This window comes from Balaenoptera physalus, assembly GCF_965194825.1.
Source record: "Balaenoptera physalus genome assembly, chromosome: 14".
In the NCBI taxonomy this organism is placed as follows: domain Eukaryota; kingdom Metazoa; phylum Chordata; class Mammalia; order Artiodactyla; family Balaenopteridae; genus Balaenoptera; species Balaenoptera physalus.
The window spans coordinates 14,264,116-14,278,879 of NC_138893.1; the positions used below are offsets into that span (position 1 = coordinate 14,264,116).

At 46.2% G+C, this 14,764-nt stretch overlaps 1 protein-coding gene across 1 annotated transcript in view; it reads right to left on the reverse strand.

Moving 5' to 3' along the window:
• Positions 1-305: 305 nt before the first annotated feature.
• The window catches only part of CAPN9 (calpain 9), a gene marked incomplete at its 5' end in the record, with an annotated part of 50,462 nt that continues 36,003 nt past the window's right edge, over positions 306-14,764 (reverse strand). The window contains 6 exon segments of the mRNA XM_082424968.1: positions 306-6,434; positions 7,986-8,267; positions 8,815-8,883; positions 9,724-9,788; positions 12,058-12,115; positions 13,885-13,965. Of these exon segments, the coding sequence (XP_082281094.1) occupies positions 6,132-6,434; positions 7,986-8,267; positions 8,815-8,883; positions 9,724-9,788; positions 12,058-12,115; positions 13,885-13,965 (858 nt within the window). The 3' untranslated portion in view covers positions 306-6,131.

Sequence of the window (14,764 nt, forward strand, 5' to 3'; positions counted from 1 at the left end):
TTTGGGGGAGGGGGTGCTAGACGGGGAACTGTGTTATGCCTAATAACAGCCCCTCAAAGATGTTTATGCTCAAATCCCGGAGAACTCTGGTTATACTATGTGAACTGGAAAAAGGGATTTTGTAAATGTAATTAAGGTTACAGACCTTAAAACAGGCAGGTTATCCTGATTGTATTGGGTTGGCCAAAAAGTTCGTTCGGGTTTTTCATACCATCTTATGGAAAAATCCAAACGAACTTTTGGGCCAACCCAATATTATTTCATTGGAAAATTTATCTATGTATTAGATAAGACAATTAAGATAAGACAATTTCCACTCTAAGGAAATTGTCTGTATTTTGTTTTACAATTACTGGGTGGGCAAGTTCTTATTCAGTAGTTGTATCCATAAAATCCTTTAATTATTCAGTCCTAACGTTAGAATAAAAAAAAAAGCAGGTTATCCTGGATTTTTCTGGATGAGCCCAGTAGTGTGGAAAATTAACCCCAGATTAAATGCTGCTTTTGTCCCACCTAAAAAAGCTTAAAAGCAAGACTCAGAAGGATCAAACTTATTTTGAATAACTGTGTTCCTGAACAAAGCTCAAGAATATTTATAGGAATACAAAAATATCCAGCAAGCAAGGTAAAAGTCATAGTGTTTGGTGATCAATCAAAAATTACTGGTCATGTGAAGAAACAAGAAAACACAAACCATAACGAGGGAAAAGAAAATCAATCAGCTGAAACTGAACCAGCACTGACACAGACAATAGAATTAGTAAACAAACACATAAACACTGTTATTATAACTGATTCCATATTCTCAAGAAGCTAGAAGAAGACTTGCAAATGTTAAGTAGAGACATGGAATATATATAAAAAAAACCAAAAACCCAAACTGAACCTCTAGATATGAAAACCACAATGGCTTAGATTTAAAAAAAAACCAAAAAAACCCCCCAAAAAACACAGGATGGGATTAACAGCAGAGTAGACATTTAAGAAAAAATTAGTAAACTTGAAGATGTAGCAAAAGAAATTATCCCAATGAAACACAGAGAGAAAAAAAGACTGAAATAAAATAGAGCATGTAACCTATGGAATGACTTCAAGTGGCCTGGAAGTGTCCAACGCAGAAGGCAGATGGGGAAACAAAAATATTCTTTAAAATGACTGAAAACTCTCCAAATTTAGAGAAAGCTATGAACTCACAGACTTAAAAAGCTCAATGGACACTAAGCACAAAAAACACAAAGAAGCTAGAAAGGCACATCAATCATAATTACATTGCTTGCTACCAGTAAGAAAGAGAAAAATCTTAAAAGAAGTCAGAAAAAAGGGCACATTATATACAAAGGAACAAAAATAAAGATGACAATAGCTTCCTCATCAGAAATATTGCAAGACTCAACTTACTAGAATCAGAAATGAAAGCACAGACATTAAAATCAATTTCACAGAAATAAAAAGGACCATAAGAGGAATACAATGAATAATTGTATGGCAACAAATTGGATAACCTGTATAAAATGAACAAATTCCTAGAACTGCACTAGCTATCAAAGCTGACTCATGAAGAAATAGAAAATCTGAAAAGAACTCTAATTAGTAAGGAAATTAAATCAGTAATAAAAAATCTCAACAAATGGAAAGCCCAGAAGTAGAAGGCTTCACTGGTAAATTCTACCAAACATTTAAAGAATGTCCTAATCCTTCTCTAACTCTTCTAAAAAACTGAAGGGAGGAAACACTTCTAACTCATTCTATGAGGCCAGTGTGACCCTGATACAAAAGCCAGACAAACACACTGTAAGAAAACTACAAATCAATATCCCAGATGGCTATTGACGCAAAAATCTTCAACAAAATACTAGCAAATTGAATTCAGCAGCATATTAAAAGAATTATTTTTTATGGCCAAGTGGGATTTACTCCTGGAGTGCAAGTATGGTTCAACAAATGAAAACCAATTAATGTAACACCCCACATTAATAGAATAAAGGAGGGAGTTCCCTGGTGGTCTAATGGTTAGGATTTGGAGCTCTCATTGCTGTGGCCCAGGTTCAATCCCTGGTGGGAGAACCGAGATCTCACAAGCTGCACAACGTGGCCAAAAAAAAAAAAAAAAAAGAATGAAGGAAAAAAACCCATGTGATAATCTCAGTTGCAGCAAAAGCATATGACAAAATTCAGCACAATTTCATGATAAAAACATTCGACAAACTAGGAATAGAAGGGAACGTCCTCAATAGGATAAAACCATATATGAAAAATCCACAGCTGACATCATATTCAATAGTGAAAGACCAAACTTGTCCCTTAAGATCAGGAAAAAGACAAAATACCTACTTTCACTAACTCTATTCAACATAGTACTGGAAATTCTAGCCAGAGCAATTAGGCAAGAAAAAGAAATAAAAGGCAAATTGGAAAGGAAAAAGTAAAATTACCTCTGTTTGCAGATGCCATGATCTTGTACATAGAAAATAAAGACTCCACAAAACCCTGTTAAACTAATAAAAGAATTCAGCAAAATTGCAAGACACAATGAAAATCAACACACAAAATTCTGTTGCATTTCTATACACTAGCAATGAACAATCCAAAAAGGAAATGAAAACAATTCCATTTATAATAGTATTAAAAAGAATAAAAAGGAATAAATTTAACAGAGGCAAAAACTTGTACACTGAAAACTAAAACGACATTGCTGAAAGGAATGAAAGAAGACAAAATTGGAAAGATATTCTGTGTTTATTAATTGGAAGACATAATTAAGGTGTCAATTCCAAAGCAATCTAGAGATTCAACACAATCTTATTACTGGCATTTTTTTGCAGATATAGAAAAACCTATCCTAAAATTTATATGGAATCTCAAGGGCAATAGCCAAAACAATTGTGAGAAAGAAGAACAAAGCTATAGGACTCAGACTTCCTGATTTCAAAATGAACTACAAAGCTACAGTAATCAAACAGTGTGACACTGACATAAGGATAAACATATATCAATGGTACAGAATAGAGAGTCCAGAAATAAACCGTCACGTATATGGTCAATTGATTTTTGACAAGAATGCTAAGACCATTCAGTGAGAGAAAGAACAGTCTTTTTTACAAATAGTGCTGGGAAAACTGGATATCCACATGTAGACGAATGAAGTTGGACCTTTACCTTGCACTATACATAAAAATTGATGCAAAACAGATCAAAGACCTAAACTTAATGGCTAAAACTACAAAACTCCTAGAAGAAAACATAGGGGACAATCTTCATGACACTTGTTTTGGCATTTATTCCTTGGTTATGACACCAAGAGCTTAGGCAAAAAAAGAAAAAACAGATAAATAAGACTTTATCAAAATTTAAAACTTTTGTGTATCAAAGGACACTGTCAAGAGAAGGAAAAGACAAGCCATGGAATGGGAGAATATATTTGCAAATCATATGTTTAATGAAGGATTAACATCCAGAATAAAAGCTCCTCCAACTCAACAACGAAAACCAAACAATCCAGTTCAAAATGGGCAAAAGATTTGAACAGACAGTTCTGCAAAGAAGATATGCAACATTAAAAGATGTTCAGGGCTTCCCTGGTGGCGCAGTGGTTGAGAATCTGCCTGCTAATGCAGGGGACACGGGTTCGAGCAGTGGTCTGGGAAGATCCCACATGCCGCGGAGCAACTAGGCCCGTGAGCCACAACTACTGAGCCTGCGCGTCTGGAGCCTGTGCTCCGCAAAAAGAGAGGCCACGATAGTGAGAGGTCTGCGCACCACGATGAAGAGTGGCCCCCGCTTGCCACAACTAGAGAAAGCCCTCGCACAGAAATGAAGACCCAACACAGCCAAAAATAAATAAATAAAATTTTAAAAAAAAGAATGATAGAGAAACTTAACTTAAAAAAAAAAAAAAAGGTGTTCAACAGGGCTTCCCTGGCGGCACAGTGGTTAAGAATTCGCCTGCTAATGCAGGGGACACGGGTTCGAGCCCTGGTCTGGGAAGATCCCACATGCCGTGGAGCAACTAAGCCTGTGCGCCACAACTACTGAAGCCCGCGCACCTAGAGCCCGTGTTCTGCAACAAGAGAAGCCACTGCAATGAGAAGCCCACGCACCGCGTGCAGCAACATAGACTCAACACAGCCATAAATTAATTAATTAATTAAAAAAAAAGATTCTCAACATCATTAGTCATTAAAGAAATGCAAATCAAAACTACAGTGAGATACCACTTCGTATCAACTATGATGATTATTATTTTTTTAAAAAGGAAAATTGCAAGTGTTAGTGAAGATGTGGAGAAATTGGAACCCTTGGGCATTGCCAGTGGGGATGTAAAATGGTGCAGCTGCAGGGGAAAACAGTTCGGCTCTTCCTCAAAAAATTAAGCAAAGAATGACCATAAGATCCAACAATTTTAATCCTAGGTATATATGCGAAAGAATTGAAAACAGAGATTCAATTTGATATTTGTACATCCATGCTCATAGCATCATTATTTACAATAGCCAAAAGATGGAAAAAACCCAAATATCTATCAACAGATACATGGATAAACAAAATGTAGTATATACATTCAAGGGAATATTATTGAGCCATGAAAAGGAATGAAGTTCTGACACATGCTACAACTTGAATGGACCTTGAAAACATAATGCTAAGTAAAATAAGCCAGACAGAAACAGACAAAAATTGTATTATTTCACTTAGTTGAGGTACCTAGAATAGGCAAGTTTACAAAGACATAAAGTAGAACAGAAGTTTCTAGGGGCTGGGAGTAGAGGAAAATGGGGAGTGATTGTTTAGTGAGTCCAGAACTTCTGTTGAGATGATGAAACAGTTCTGGAAATGGATAGATATGGTCGCACAACACTGAGGAGTGTACTTAATGCCACTGAACTGTATACTTCAAAATGGTTAAAATAGTAAATTTTATGTTACATATATTTTACCACAATAAAATAAAGTAAAAAAAAATTTTTATCTGGATGATGATATTTGGGACGATCTTTTCAACCTCATTCCTCATATTTTTATCACTTAAACTCTTTGTAATATATATAATAAGAACAACATAAAGTGGTTTTATAAACACTGGGGGGACTTCCTTGGTGGCACAGTGGTTAAGAATCCACCTGCCAATGCAGGGGACACGGGTTGGAGCTCTGGTCTGGGAAGATCCCACATGCCGCAGAGCAACTAAGTCCGTGTGCCACAACTGCTGAGCCTGCGTGCCTAGAGCCTGTGCTCCGCAACATGAGAAGCCACTGCAATGAGAAGCCTGCGCACCGCAACGAAGAGTAGCCCCCGCTCGCCACAACTAGAGAAAGCCCGCATGCAGCAACGAAGACCCAACGCAGCCAAAAATAAGTTAAGAACAACAACAACAACAACAACAAAAAACTCTAAAAAAAAAAATTATTAAGATTCAAGGGACTTCCCTGGTGGTCCAGCGGGTAAGACTCCACGCTCCCAGTGTAGGGGGCCCGGGTTCGATCCCCGGTCAGGGAACTAGATCCTGCATGCATGTTGCAACTAAGAAGTCTGCACACTGCAACTAAAGATTCTGCATGCCGCAACTAAGACCCGGTACAGTCAAAACAAACAAATAAATAAATATTTTTTTAAATTATTAAGATTCAAGATGGTGACCCCAGAGCATTCAACCAAGCGTGGGCATCCGGGGTGGGGGGCACCTGCCCAGCAGTCACCCTGGTGTTGAGTTACAGGCTCTGGATGTGCTTCGTTCAGCTTCAACCGCGTGACTACCCAGTGAGGGGTGAGTGGCTATGAACCGCAAATGCTAAGGACCGCCTGCACGTAATCTCTCTCTCTCTCTCTTCCTGGGGTAACAGATCTTCTCTGAGACAATCGGGTCAGTGTCTACGGCTTACAAAAGACAGAGCGATGGAGAGGGAAGGAGGGCGGCGGACAGAGGGAGAGGGAGAGACACTCCCGATTCTGTGCCCTGTGACGGGATCCGACCTTTCTTCTGATTCGAGGCAGGAGCCCCATCCCCACCCAGTTACCCTCCCACAAAGGCACTGGGAACGGAGGGAGGGTGACGGTACCAGGCGCACTGCAGAGAAGACGTGCACACCCACCCCTCGGCTAGCCGCACACGGCACACAGATGGCAGGGTGTGTGGCTCAGCCCGCCTTCGCTGCGGTTCTCAGCAGCTTGCTCCTTACATGCTTCTGGAAAGTGATGGAGGGAGGTGTGCTCTCCCTGGGCTCAGGAACACGCAGCACCCCTGGACACTTACGGCTTGCAGTCTCCAGCCCGACCAGGCAGTTGAGGAAGTCATCGAAGCCCAGTTGGAGCTCCTGGTCTGCATACCTGAGGACGACCAGCTGCAGGAGGGGAGTGCTGAACTGGAAGCCTGCGGGGAGAGGGGGGGAGGCATGGCCGCCCTGGGTGAGCCCCACAGGGTGCAACTTCAGGAGCACCAGTCAGCCCAGGGCTGGACCAAGGAAGGCAGCTAGTGTCCCCCCGGCGCCCTTGGCTCCAATGCAATATGACAGTGTGCCTCCGTCGGGGGGACACTGGTGAACCCACAGCTGTACCTTCTGAGTTCACCAAGTTCAGGGTCTTGGCTTTGACCTCACATCCCCCATAGGGTCTTGCTGACTTTTCAGGAAGGCTTGCTCGGGAGAACTTGGTGCTGGACAGTATTTAAGCCCCAAGCCCGGTGCCTCCCTCTGGTGCTAGAGCTCCACTTCCAGCTCCTGCTGGCCCTGGGGGGATTCCAGCCAGGACACCCGCACTAAGTGTCTGTTTCTCACGGGCATTTTAACCCAGAGGTGCTGGGGGCTCTGGAGACCCAGTTATGCCGCTGCCCTCAGTGAAAGACCCCATGCTAGGCTCGTTCACACACGCCCACAATGGAGCGAGAACCTGGGCCTGGACGCTTTGCTTCCCTTCTCTTTGCTCATTCGACCTCTTTGCTCATTGGTCGAATGAGGGGTTTAGAGAAGGTAACGCTCCTTATAGATTCAACACTTAAGGCTTTCATTTCTAACCAGCGTTGCCCTCTTTCATTTCAGCCTGCACGCTCCCTTTCCAGGAGATGTTCAAAGTATTGCTTAGAAGCCTGCCCAGGGTCTTCCTGTGCCCTCTTTCCCGATTCCAGACCGAGAGGGGGCCAGTCCAGAGGCAGGACATGGTTTCTGGAGCCTGCAAGGTGAAGCTGGCTGGGGGCAACACCCAGAATCCTGGCGTCTGCTCCGGATGGGGCAGGAAGAGGGCAGGGTGAGGGCGGATTCCCTCCCCTCCCCAAGCCGGGAAAAGAAAGACGTGGCCACACCTCCCTCTCTGAAGGGCTCCCTTTTCTCCCTGCTCCGTCCTTCTGCCCTAGAAACCAGGTCCCCAGACCCTAAGAAGATCAGGCCCTTCTCCTCTGTGGCACTCTCCACATTTATAATTAATTTTGTTTCTTTGCCATCACACAGGACGCAAGCTGGTCCTGATTTTGTCCCATTATCAGACCATGAAGCTGACAGTGTTTCCCGAGGTTTATTTTACCTGGAAGGGAACCAGATTCCAGGCTTTGGCCGGGCCCAGGGGTAGGTCTGTGAAGCCTGCTTTGTGAGAAATGCCTTGTGGCCTGGCGGGGTGTAGGCAGGCTGCAGTGGCCGCCCTATGCAAAGGACAGCTGAGCCCCAGAGACTCAGACTGCCCCGGCAGGGGCTGCCAGAGGGTTAGGAGTGCCACCTGGAGCCCATCCCTCATGCAGGAAATGGGTATAAATGACAACGGAATCATTGGTTTGGATTCAGTCTGCTGGTGACAAAGCCAGAGACGGGGCCTCCGTGGCAGAGGGGTACACGAACTCTGTGTGCCCCAAACCTGACCCCAAACCATGGGATGGACATGCCCTGCCTCTCTGTGTTAAACGCCATCTGAAAGCAGAAATTAAAGGCTTGGGAGCTTGCCACCAGAGTCGCATATAACTCTGCTTGGCCAGAAAATTGGCCAGAGGCTGAGGCCTCCAGGGGTCAGGCTGAGTTCAGCCTCAGTGGGTACACTTTAAAGGTCCCTGATGAGGGTGAGCAAGTCCTGAATTTGAGGCTGGGCCCCGCCCTTAAGAAGCATCGATTCTGGTCAAAGTCCAGCCCCCTCCCTGGGCCGCGAGAGGTGAGTGGCTGCCACAGACAGCGCCTGGCACGCAGACAGCTTTCGCCCGCCGGCCCAGGCTTCCCTTTCCCTGTGGCTTTCAGGGCGGTCCGCAGCTCGCAGGAGGACATGGTGCCAGATGTGTCAGCATCAAACTGAAGGAAAAGGTTCTGGAGGGGGAGAGCAGAGGCATTGAGAATGCGAGCACGCAGAAGCCCCCGGTGAGGCTCCTTTGATGGCAGTAACGGGATCCATGCAGGGGAGAGACTCCTCACCGGGCAGAAGGGGCAATGGTAGGCTGAGGGTCTCCAAAAGTGTGGGTGCCTTTGTTTTCCTTTCATATTGGGTGGAAGCCCTGCGGTACTCCCATGAGTATGGGAAGTAACTATGGGAATTCCGTCTTGATTTCCTCCCTTCCACCTTTTCAAACACAAATCCTCTGGTCGGCAGCACCTGGACCTTCAAAATCCCCTTCTGGGACTTCCCTGGTGGTCCAGTGGCTAAGACTCCGTGCTCCCAACGCAGGGGGTGGGGTCCAGGTTCCATCTCTGGTCGGGGAACTAGATCCCGCATGCACGCCTCAACTGAGACATGGCTCGGCCTAAATAATTAATTAATTAATTAATTAATTAATTAAAAAATCAAATAAAATCAAATCCCCTTCTGCTCTAGGCTTGTACAGTCCCCTAGCAGCCACGCACTGGCTGGGTTACAGACTGCCCACTTCTTCAGCTTGTCCCAGAACACTCTGAATTCACCAAACGCTAGCTTCCCATTGCCACTGGTCTGTGCAAGTGAATTAAGGAAGAAAGGAAGACATGAGCATCATATCACCCCAAGGCTCCTGGGGCTGCAGGGGAGGAGGGCAATGGGCTGGCATGGGTGACCTGTGTGACACAGACTCAGGGCTCTGCGGGAGGGGGTTTAATTATTAAGCCATGAATCTCTGAAGAGGGGGCATGGCAGGGGTGAGGGGGGGATGGCAAAAGAAAGGTTGAAAACACACATATGAAAAACTCTTCATTGCCCTGGACAGCACCCCAAAATGGCAAAAAGATCCCCAAGTCCCTTCACAAATATTCCCCCCACTGGCCAGTCTGTGCCTCTTTTTTTTTTTTTTTTTTTAAATTTTTGGCTGCACTGGGTCTTCATTGCTGTGCGTGGGCTTTCTCTAGTTGCGGTGAGCAGGGTCTACTCTTCATTGCGGTGCGCGGGCTTCTCATTGCGGTGGCTTCCCTTATTGTGGAACATGGGCTCTAGGTGTACGGGCTTCAGTAGTTGCGGCTCGTGGGCTCAGTAGTTGTGGCGCACGGGATCAATAGTTGTGGCTCACGAGCTCTAGAGTGCAGGCTCAGTAGTTGTGGCGCACGGGCTTAGTTGCTCTGCGGCATGTGGGATCTTCTCGGACCAGAGCTCGAACCTGTGTCCCTTGCATTGGCAGGCGGATTCTTAACCACTGCGCCACCAGGAAAGTCCCCTGTGCCTCTTGATTTTGTTCCAATTCTAGCACCAGTGTCTCCCAGGCTTTGGTTATTTTCTGTGAAGAAGACTCTCCACATTCTAGGGAAGTCTGCATTAGAGAAAAACACTTAACATCTATTTCTGCCCGCGTATTTGGAAGGATACGTCCATTAGAGAAATGATGTTTTTACAGGAAGTCAGGCTTAGCTTCTTGAATTTGATGTCCTTTTCTGAAATCACACAAGAAAGCAGAATTCAGTTGACCCCTGATAAGATAAACCTATTTCCATCTGCTGAAAGTCCAGTAGGGTGGTTAGATCCGGGTTGGTGAGGGTGGTGATGTGGTCAGTCTTAAGATGCTGGTGAGAGTAGGACATGGCCTTTGGGGAGGAAAATTTGCAAAATATAAAAAAAGCTTTAAAAGCTTTAAAAATAAGGATATCCTTCCACTCTTTATCCGAGTTTCAAGAGTCCCAAGCAAAGAATTATAAGTTAAGATTTTTATCATCAGGTTACTTGTAATGGCAAAAACTTAGAAATGATACAAATGACCAATGGAAGGGTATGGACAACAGTTAGGTTATGTCCATATGATGGATTATTACACAGTCCTTAAGAATCATGCTTTGATTCTTAAGATCATTTCTGGGGAAATGCTCATAAAAATTAAGTTTAGGAGACAGAGTTTAACATTATTGGAGAAATTTGAACACTCACATACTGCTAGTGAAAAGGTACAGAAATCACTTTAGAAAACAGGCAGCTTCTTAAGAAGCAAATATAGAGTTACTATTTAACCCAGCAATTGTCTTAGCTGTATACCCCAGAGAAATGAAAACACATGACCACATAAAAGCTTGTACACGAATGTTCATAGCAGCATTATTCATAATAACGAAAAAGTGGTAACAACCCAAGTGTCCATCAGTGGATGAATGGATAAACCCTACCTGGTATATGCAGACAATAGAATATTATCCAGCCATAAAAAGAAGTGAAGGAGTCCTGACACGTTACAACATGGATGGACCTAGAAGATGTCATGCTAAGTGAAAGAAGCCAGCCAAAGAGGACCACATTTTATATGATTCCTTTTATAAGAAAAGTCCAGAACAGGCAAATCTATGGAGACAGAAAACGGATAAGTGCTTGCCAGGGGCTGGGGGTTCGGGGGAGGGTAGTAAATGCTACTGGCACGTGGTTTCTTTTTGGAGTGATGAAATGCTCTGAATCAAATGAAAATTGATTGTGGTGATGGTTGCACAACTCTATGAACATGTTAACATCCATTGAGTTGTATATGTTATTTAAAAATTTTTTAAATTTTTTATACAATTTTAAAGGTTATTTTCCATTTGCAGTTATTACAGAATGTTGGCTATATTCTCTGTTGTACAATACATCTTTGTAGCCTGTCTTACACCCTATAGTTTGTACCTCTTATTCCCCCCCCCACCGCTTCCCTCTCCTCTCTGGTAACCGCTAGTTTGTTCTCTATATCTGTGAGTCTACTTCTTTTTGGTTATATATTCACTAGTTGGTTGTATTTCTTAGATTCCACAGTATTTGTCTTTCTCTGTCTGATTTATTTCACTTAGCAGAGTTGTATACTTCAAACGGGTAAATTGTACAGTATGTGAATTAGCTCTCAAAGCTGTTGATTCAAAAAATAATATTGCATCTATAGTGTAATACCTATTATGTGTGTACCTATATATACAGAGAGAGACACACACCCACAGACTACACATTTGGTACATAAACACATACACAAAGACACACACATATATGTTAAAGTGGTTATTTATGGGTAGTGAGATTAGCCGTGATGTTTGCCTTTGTCATTAGGCTTTTCTGCATTTTTCAGAATCTTTTACCATAAACTTGAATCATTAGTGTAATCAAGAAATGAGCAGGCTTCCCTGGTGGCGCAGTGGTTAAGAATCCGCCTGCCAGTGCAGGGGACATGGGTTCGAGCCCTGGCTGGGGAAGATCCCACATGCCGCGGAGCAACTAAGCCCATGAGCCACAACTACTGAGCCTGCGCTCTAGAGCCCACGAGCCACAACTACTGAGCCCGTGAGCCACAACTACTGAGCCCACGTGCCACAGCTACTGAAGCCCGCGTGCCTAGAGCCCGTGCTCCGCAACAAGAGAAGCCACTGCAATGAGAAGCCTGCGCACCGCAATGAAGAGTAGCCCCTGCTCGCCACAACTAGAGAAAACCTGTGCACAGCAACGAAGACCCAATGCAGCCAAAAATAAATAAATAAAATAAATAAATTTTTTAAAAAAGAAAGAAACGAGCAATGGAAGCTACTTTAAAAGTTTACCTAACATCAGCCCTGAAAAGCCGGTCTGCAGCTCTGAGGAGCAGGGGATCCGGGGGAACTGCAGGAGACCCAGGCGCCAGGCCGTCCGTCACACGTCCCTCGTCCCCTCCATGGGAGCCCTGGGGTCCCCGGGGTGCAGGTAGGAGTAGTGGGTGTGAGCACGTACTCTTTTGCAGCACAGCATTTAAACCATATTCGAGCTCCTCCGCGGTTACCTCTGCGTCCTGTTGAAGTGGAGACAACTGCTTTTTATGGCCCTCAGCACCTTCTCTCTTAGAGTTTCTTCCAGTTCTGGGCGTGACTGGGCTCAAGTGATTGGCCTCAGGACCCTGCTGGAGGCACTGTGCCCGCTTACTTCTCAGGGACCTGCGGGCCCCCAAAAAACCGTGGGAAAACTACCCCAGTCCCCGAGCTGAAGCTCCCCAGGTGATTCTTATGCTGGCGGAGGTTTGGGGCTCAGTCTCCAAGCAACTGCACAGCAGAAGCACCTGGAGAGCTTTAAAAAAAAACCCCACACAGAGTTGGGGGGCTCACCCCAGGGCCCTCTTCAATCAGAAGACTTGGGAGTATGGCTCATGGGTTATTTTCAAAACCTCTAGGGGTGAATTTCAGAATCACCGGTCTAAGGCGGGCTAATAAGTCCCACTGAATCTCCGCATCCTCAGCCCTGAGAAGTTTGCTGGAAACGCAGAGTCTCAGGCCCCACCCAGACCTCCTGACCAGGAAACCTGCACTTCCAGGAGGACCTGGTGATTTTTATGTCCAAGACAGTGTGAGGAGCCCTCATGTCGTGCTCCTTTGTCCAGGACTTTGAATCAGCAGCGGGAAACACAGCTGCCTGTGGGGTGACTTTCACCTCCGCCCGCCCAGGCTCCACCCCTGAGCGCCTGAGGCCTGGGGAGTGGGCGCTGGGACGTGCAGCGCTAGTGAAGATTCACGGATGCAACCTCAGCCCCGCAGGAGCAGAGGAGGCCAGAGAGACAGAGCCCTGAGCCCGGTCATCGGCTTGTCTGAAGAGCAGCAGGGCCAGGACCAAGCGCCTGAGCTCTAGAGTCTCCTTTGGGTTGTTACTAAAGGTTGAACGAATCTGCAACATTCCCTCCTTCCCTTCCAAACCCGGGTCTCTGTTTCTGGCAACTTCTGTGGTGTCCCACCTGCCTCCTCACTCTGGCAGCTCCCCCAGGCCAGTCCTACAGAGGCACCCGAGCTGGGAATTTCTCCCTCCTTCCCACTCTTCTCCAGCCCAGACTGTGGTTCCCAGGTCTCCCTGACCCGCCTGTTTATTCCAGTGCCCGAAAGCCCACCATTAGGGATTCATCCCCCAGGTGTAGGTGACACCCCTCTTCCGCAGCTCAGAGCCTGGTCGGAGGAAAGATGCTCACATAGTCATTAGCTCCTTGCCCTGAATTGGTTTATCAGGCTTATTTTATTTCCGGCTTCCAACGGAGAAGCTTCCAGGGAACACAGATGGGGCAGTTCCCAGGACGATGGAAGCCCTGACAGGGGCAGGGAAAACCCAGGTCCCCCAGGAGCGGTCAGGGCCCCTCAGCAATAAAGCTGGGCAGCTGAGGATGGAAATGGAGGGTGCGAAGGGCTGCAGGCGGGGCACAGACGGTCTCTCCTTCCCAGTGCCCAGCCTGGCCGCGCCTCTGGTGCTAATGGACAAAATGCCCGTGCGCGTCTGCAGTCTAACGGCGGCCTCCCTGAATATCGCCGCCTCTGGCCAGAGCGGACAGAAGGCTTCCTTTACTCATCTGAGCTCCTTGGGGTGCTACTGCTTCATCCACAGCGCAGACTGGGATGGGAGATGGTGCGGAGGTGGCAGTCTTTAGGGCCTCTTGTATGCACTGGTCTCACTTTGCGACCAGCTCCATCAAGCTTCAGGCACCAAACCTCGGGCACCAAGCCTCTGGGAAGTGTAACAACAACCTTCCTGCATCCCCAGGGGGAAAGCCGGGCCCCTCAGCACTGCAGGGGATCCAGGGCAGCCTACCTCACCAGCGACTTGTTTAAATAGGGCCCGGAGCTGCCGTTCCTCCTCTGTCTCCTGGCCAGGCGGAGCCGGCTTTGGTGGCTGAAAATTAACCAGAGGAACTTGCACTGAACCCACGAAAAGGAAACTTGAAATGGCAGGAAAGAAGAGCCCCAGGCTGGAGGTGGTGTCGCCCCATGGGAGAAGCTGGGACCTCCCAGCCACATGATGCCGTGCGCTCTGTAGTTGAGCTCTGAACTGGCTGCTGCCTGTGGCATTACGGTCTCCATTCCTCGTGAAGCTTTTTTTTTTTTTTAATTTTTACTTTATTTTTATTTATTTATTTATTTATTTATTTATTTATGGCTGTGTTGGGTCTTCGTTTCTGTGCGAGGGCTTTCTCTAGTTGTGGCAAGTGGGGGCCACTCTTCATCGCAGTGCGCGGGCCTCTCACTATCACAGCCTCTCTTGTTGCGGAGCACAGGCTCCAGACGCGCAGGCTCAGTAATTGCGGCTCACGGGCCCAGTTGCTCCGCGGCATGTGGGATCTTCCCAGACCAGGGCTCGAACCCGTGTTCCCTGCACCGGCAGGCGTATTCTCAACCCCTGTGCCACCAGGGAAGCCCCCTTCGTGAAGCTTTTTTAGGAGTGTCTGGAAGGACTTTGTTAGTGGGACTCTTAAGCCTCCTTGCCTAAAGGAGGCCTGACCCCTGACTGCGTTAAGGTCCCTGCAGCTCCTCTATCTCAACACTCATTAGATATCTCAACACTCAACACTCATGGACTAATTAGATATCTCAACTCTCAACACTCAACACTCATGGACTAATTACCTGCTTAATCATCTGACTTTGAGGGCAGGAGACTGTTGCTAGCACAGAACCCAGGAACTGGAGCGTGG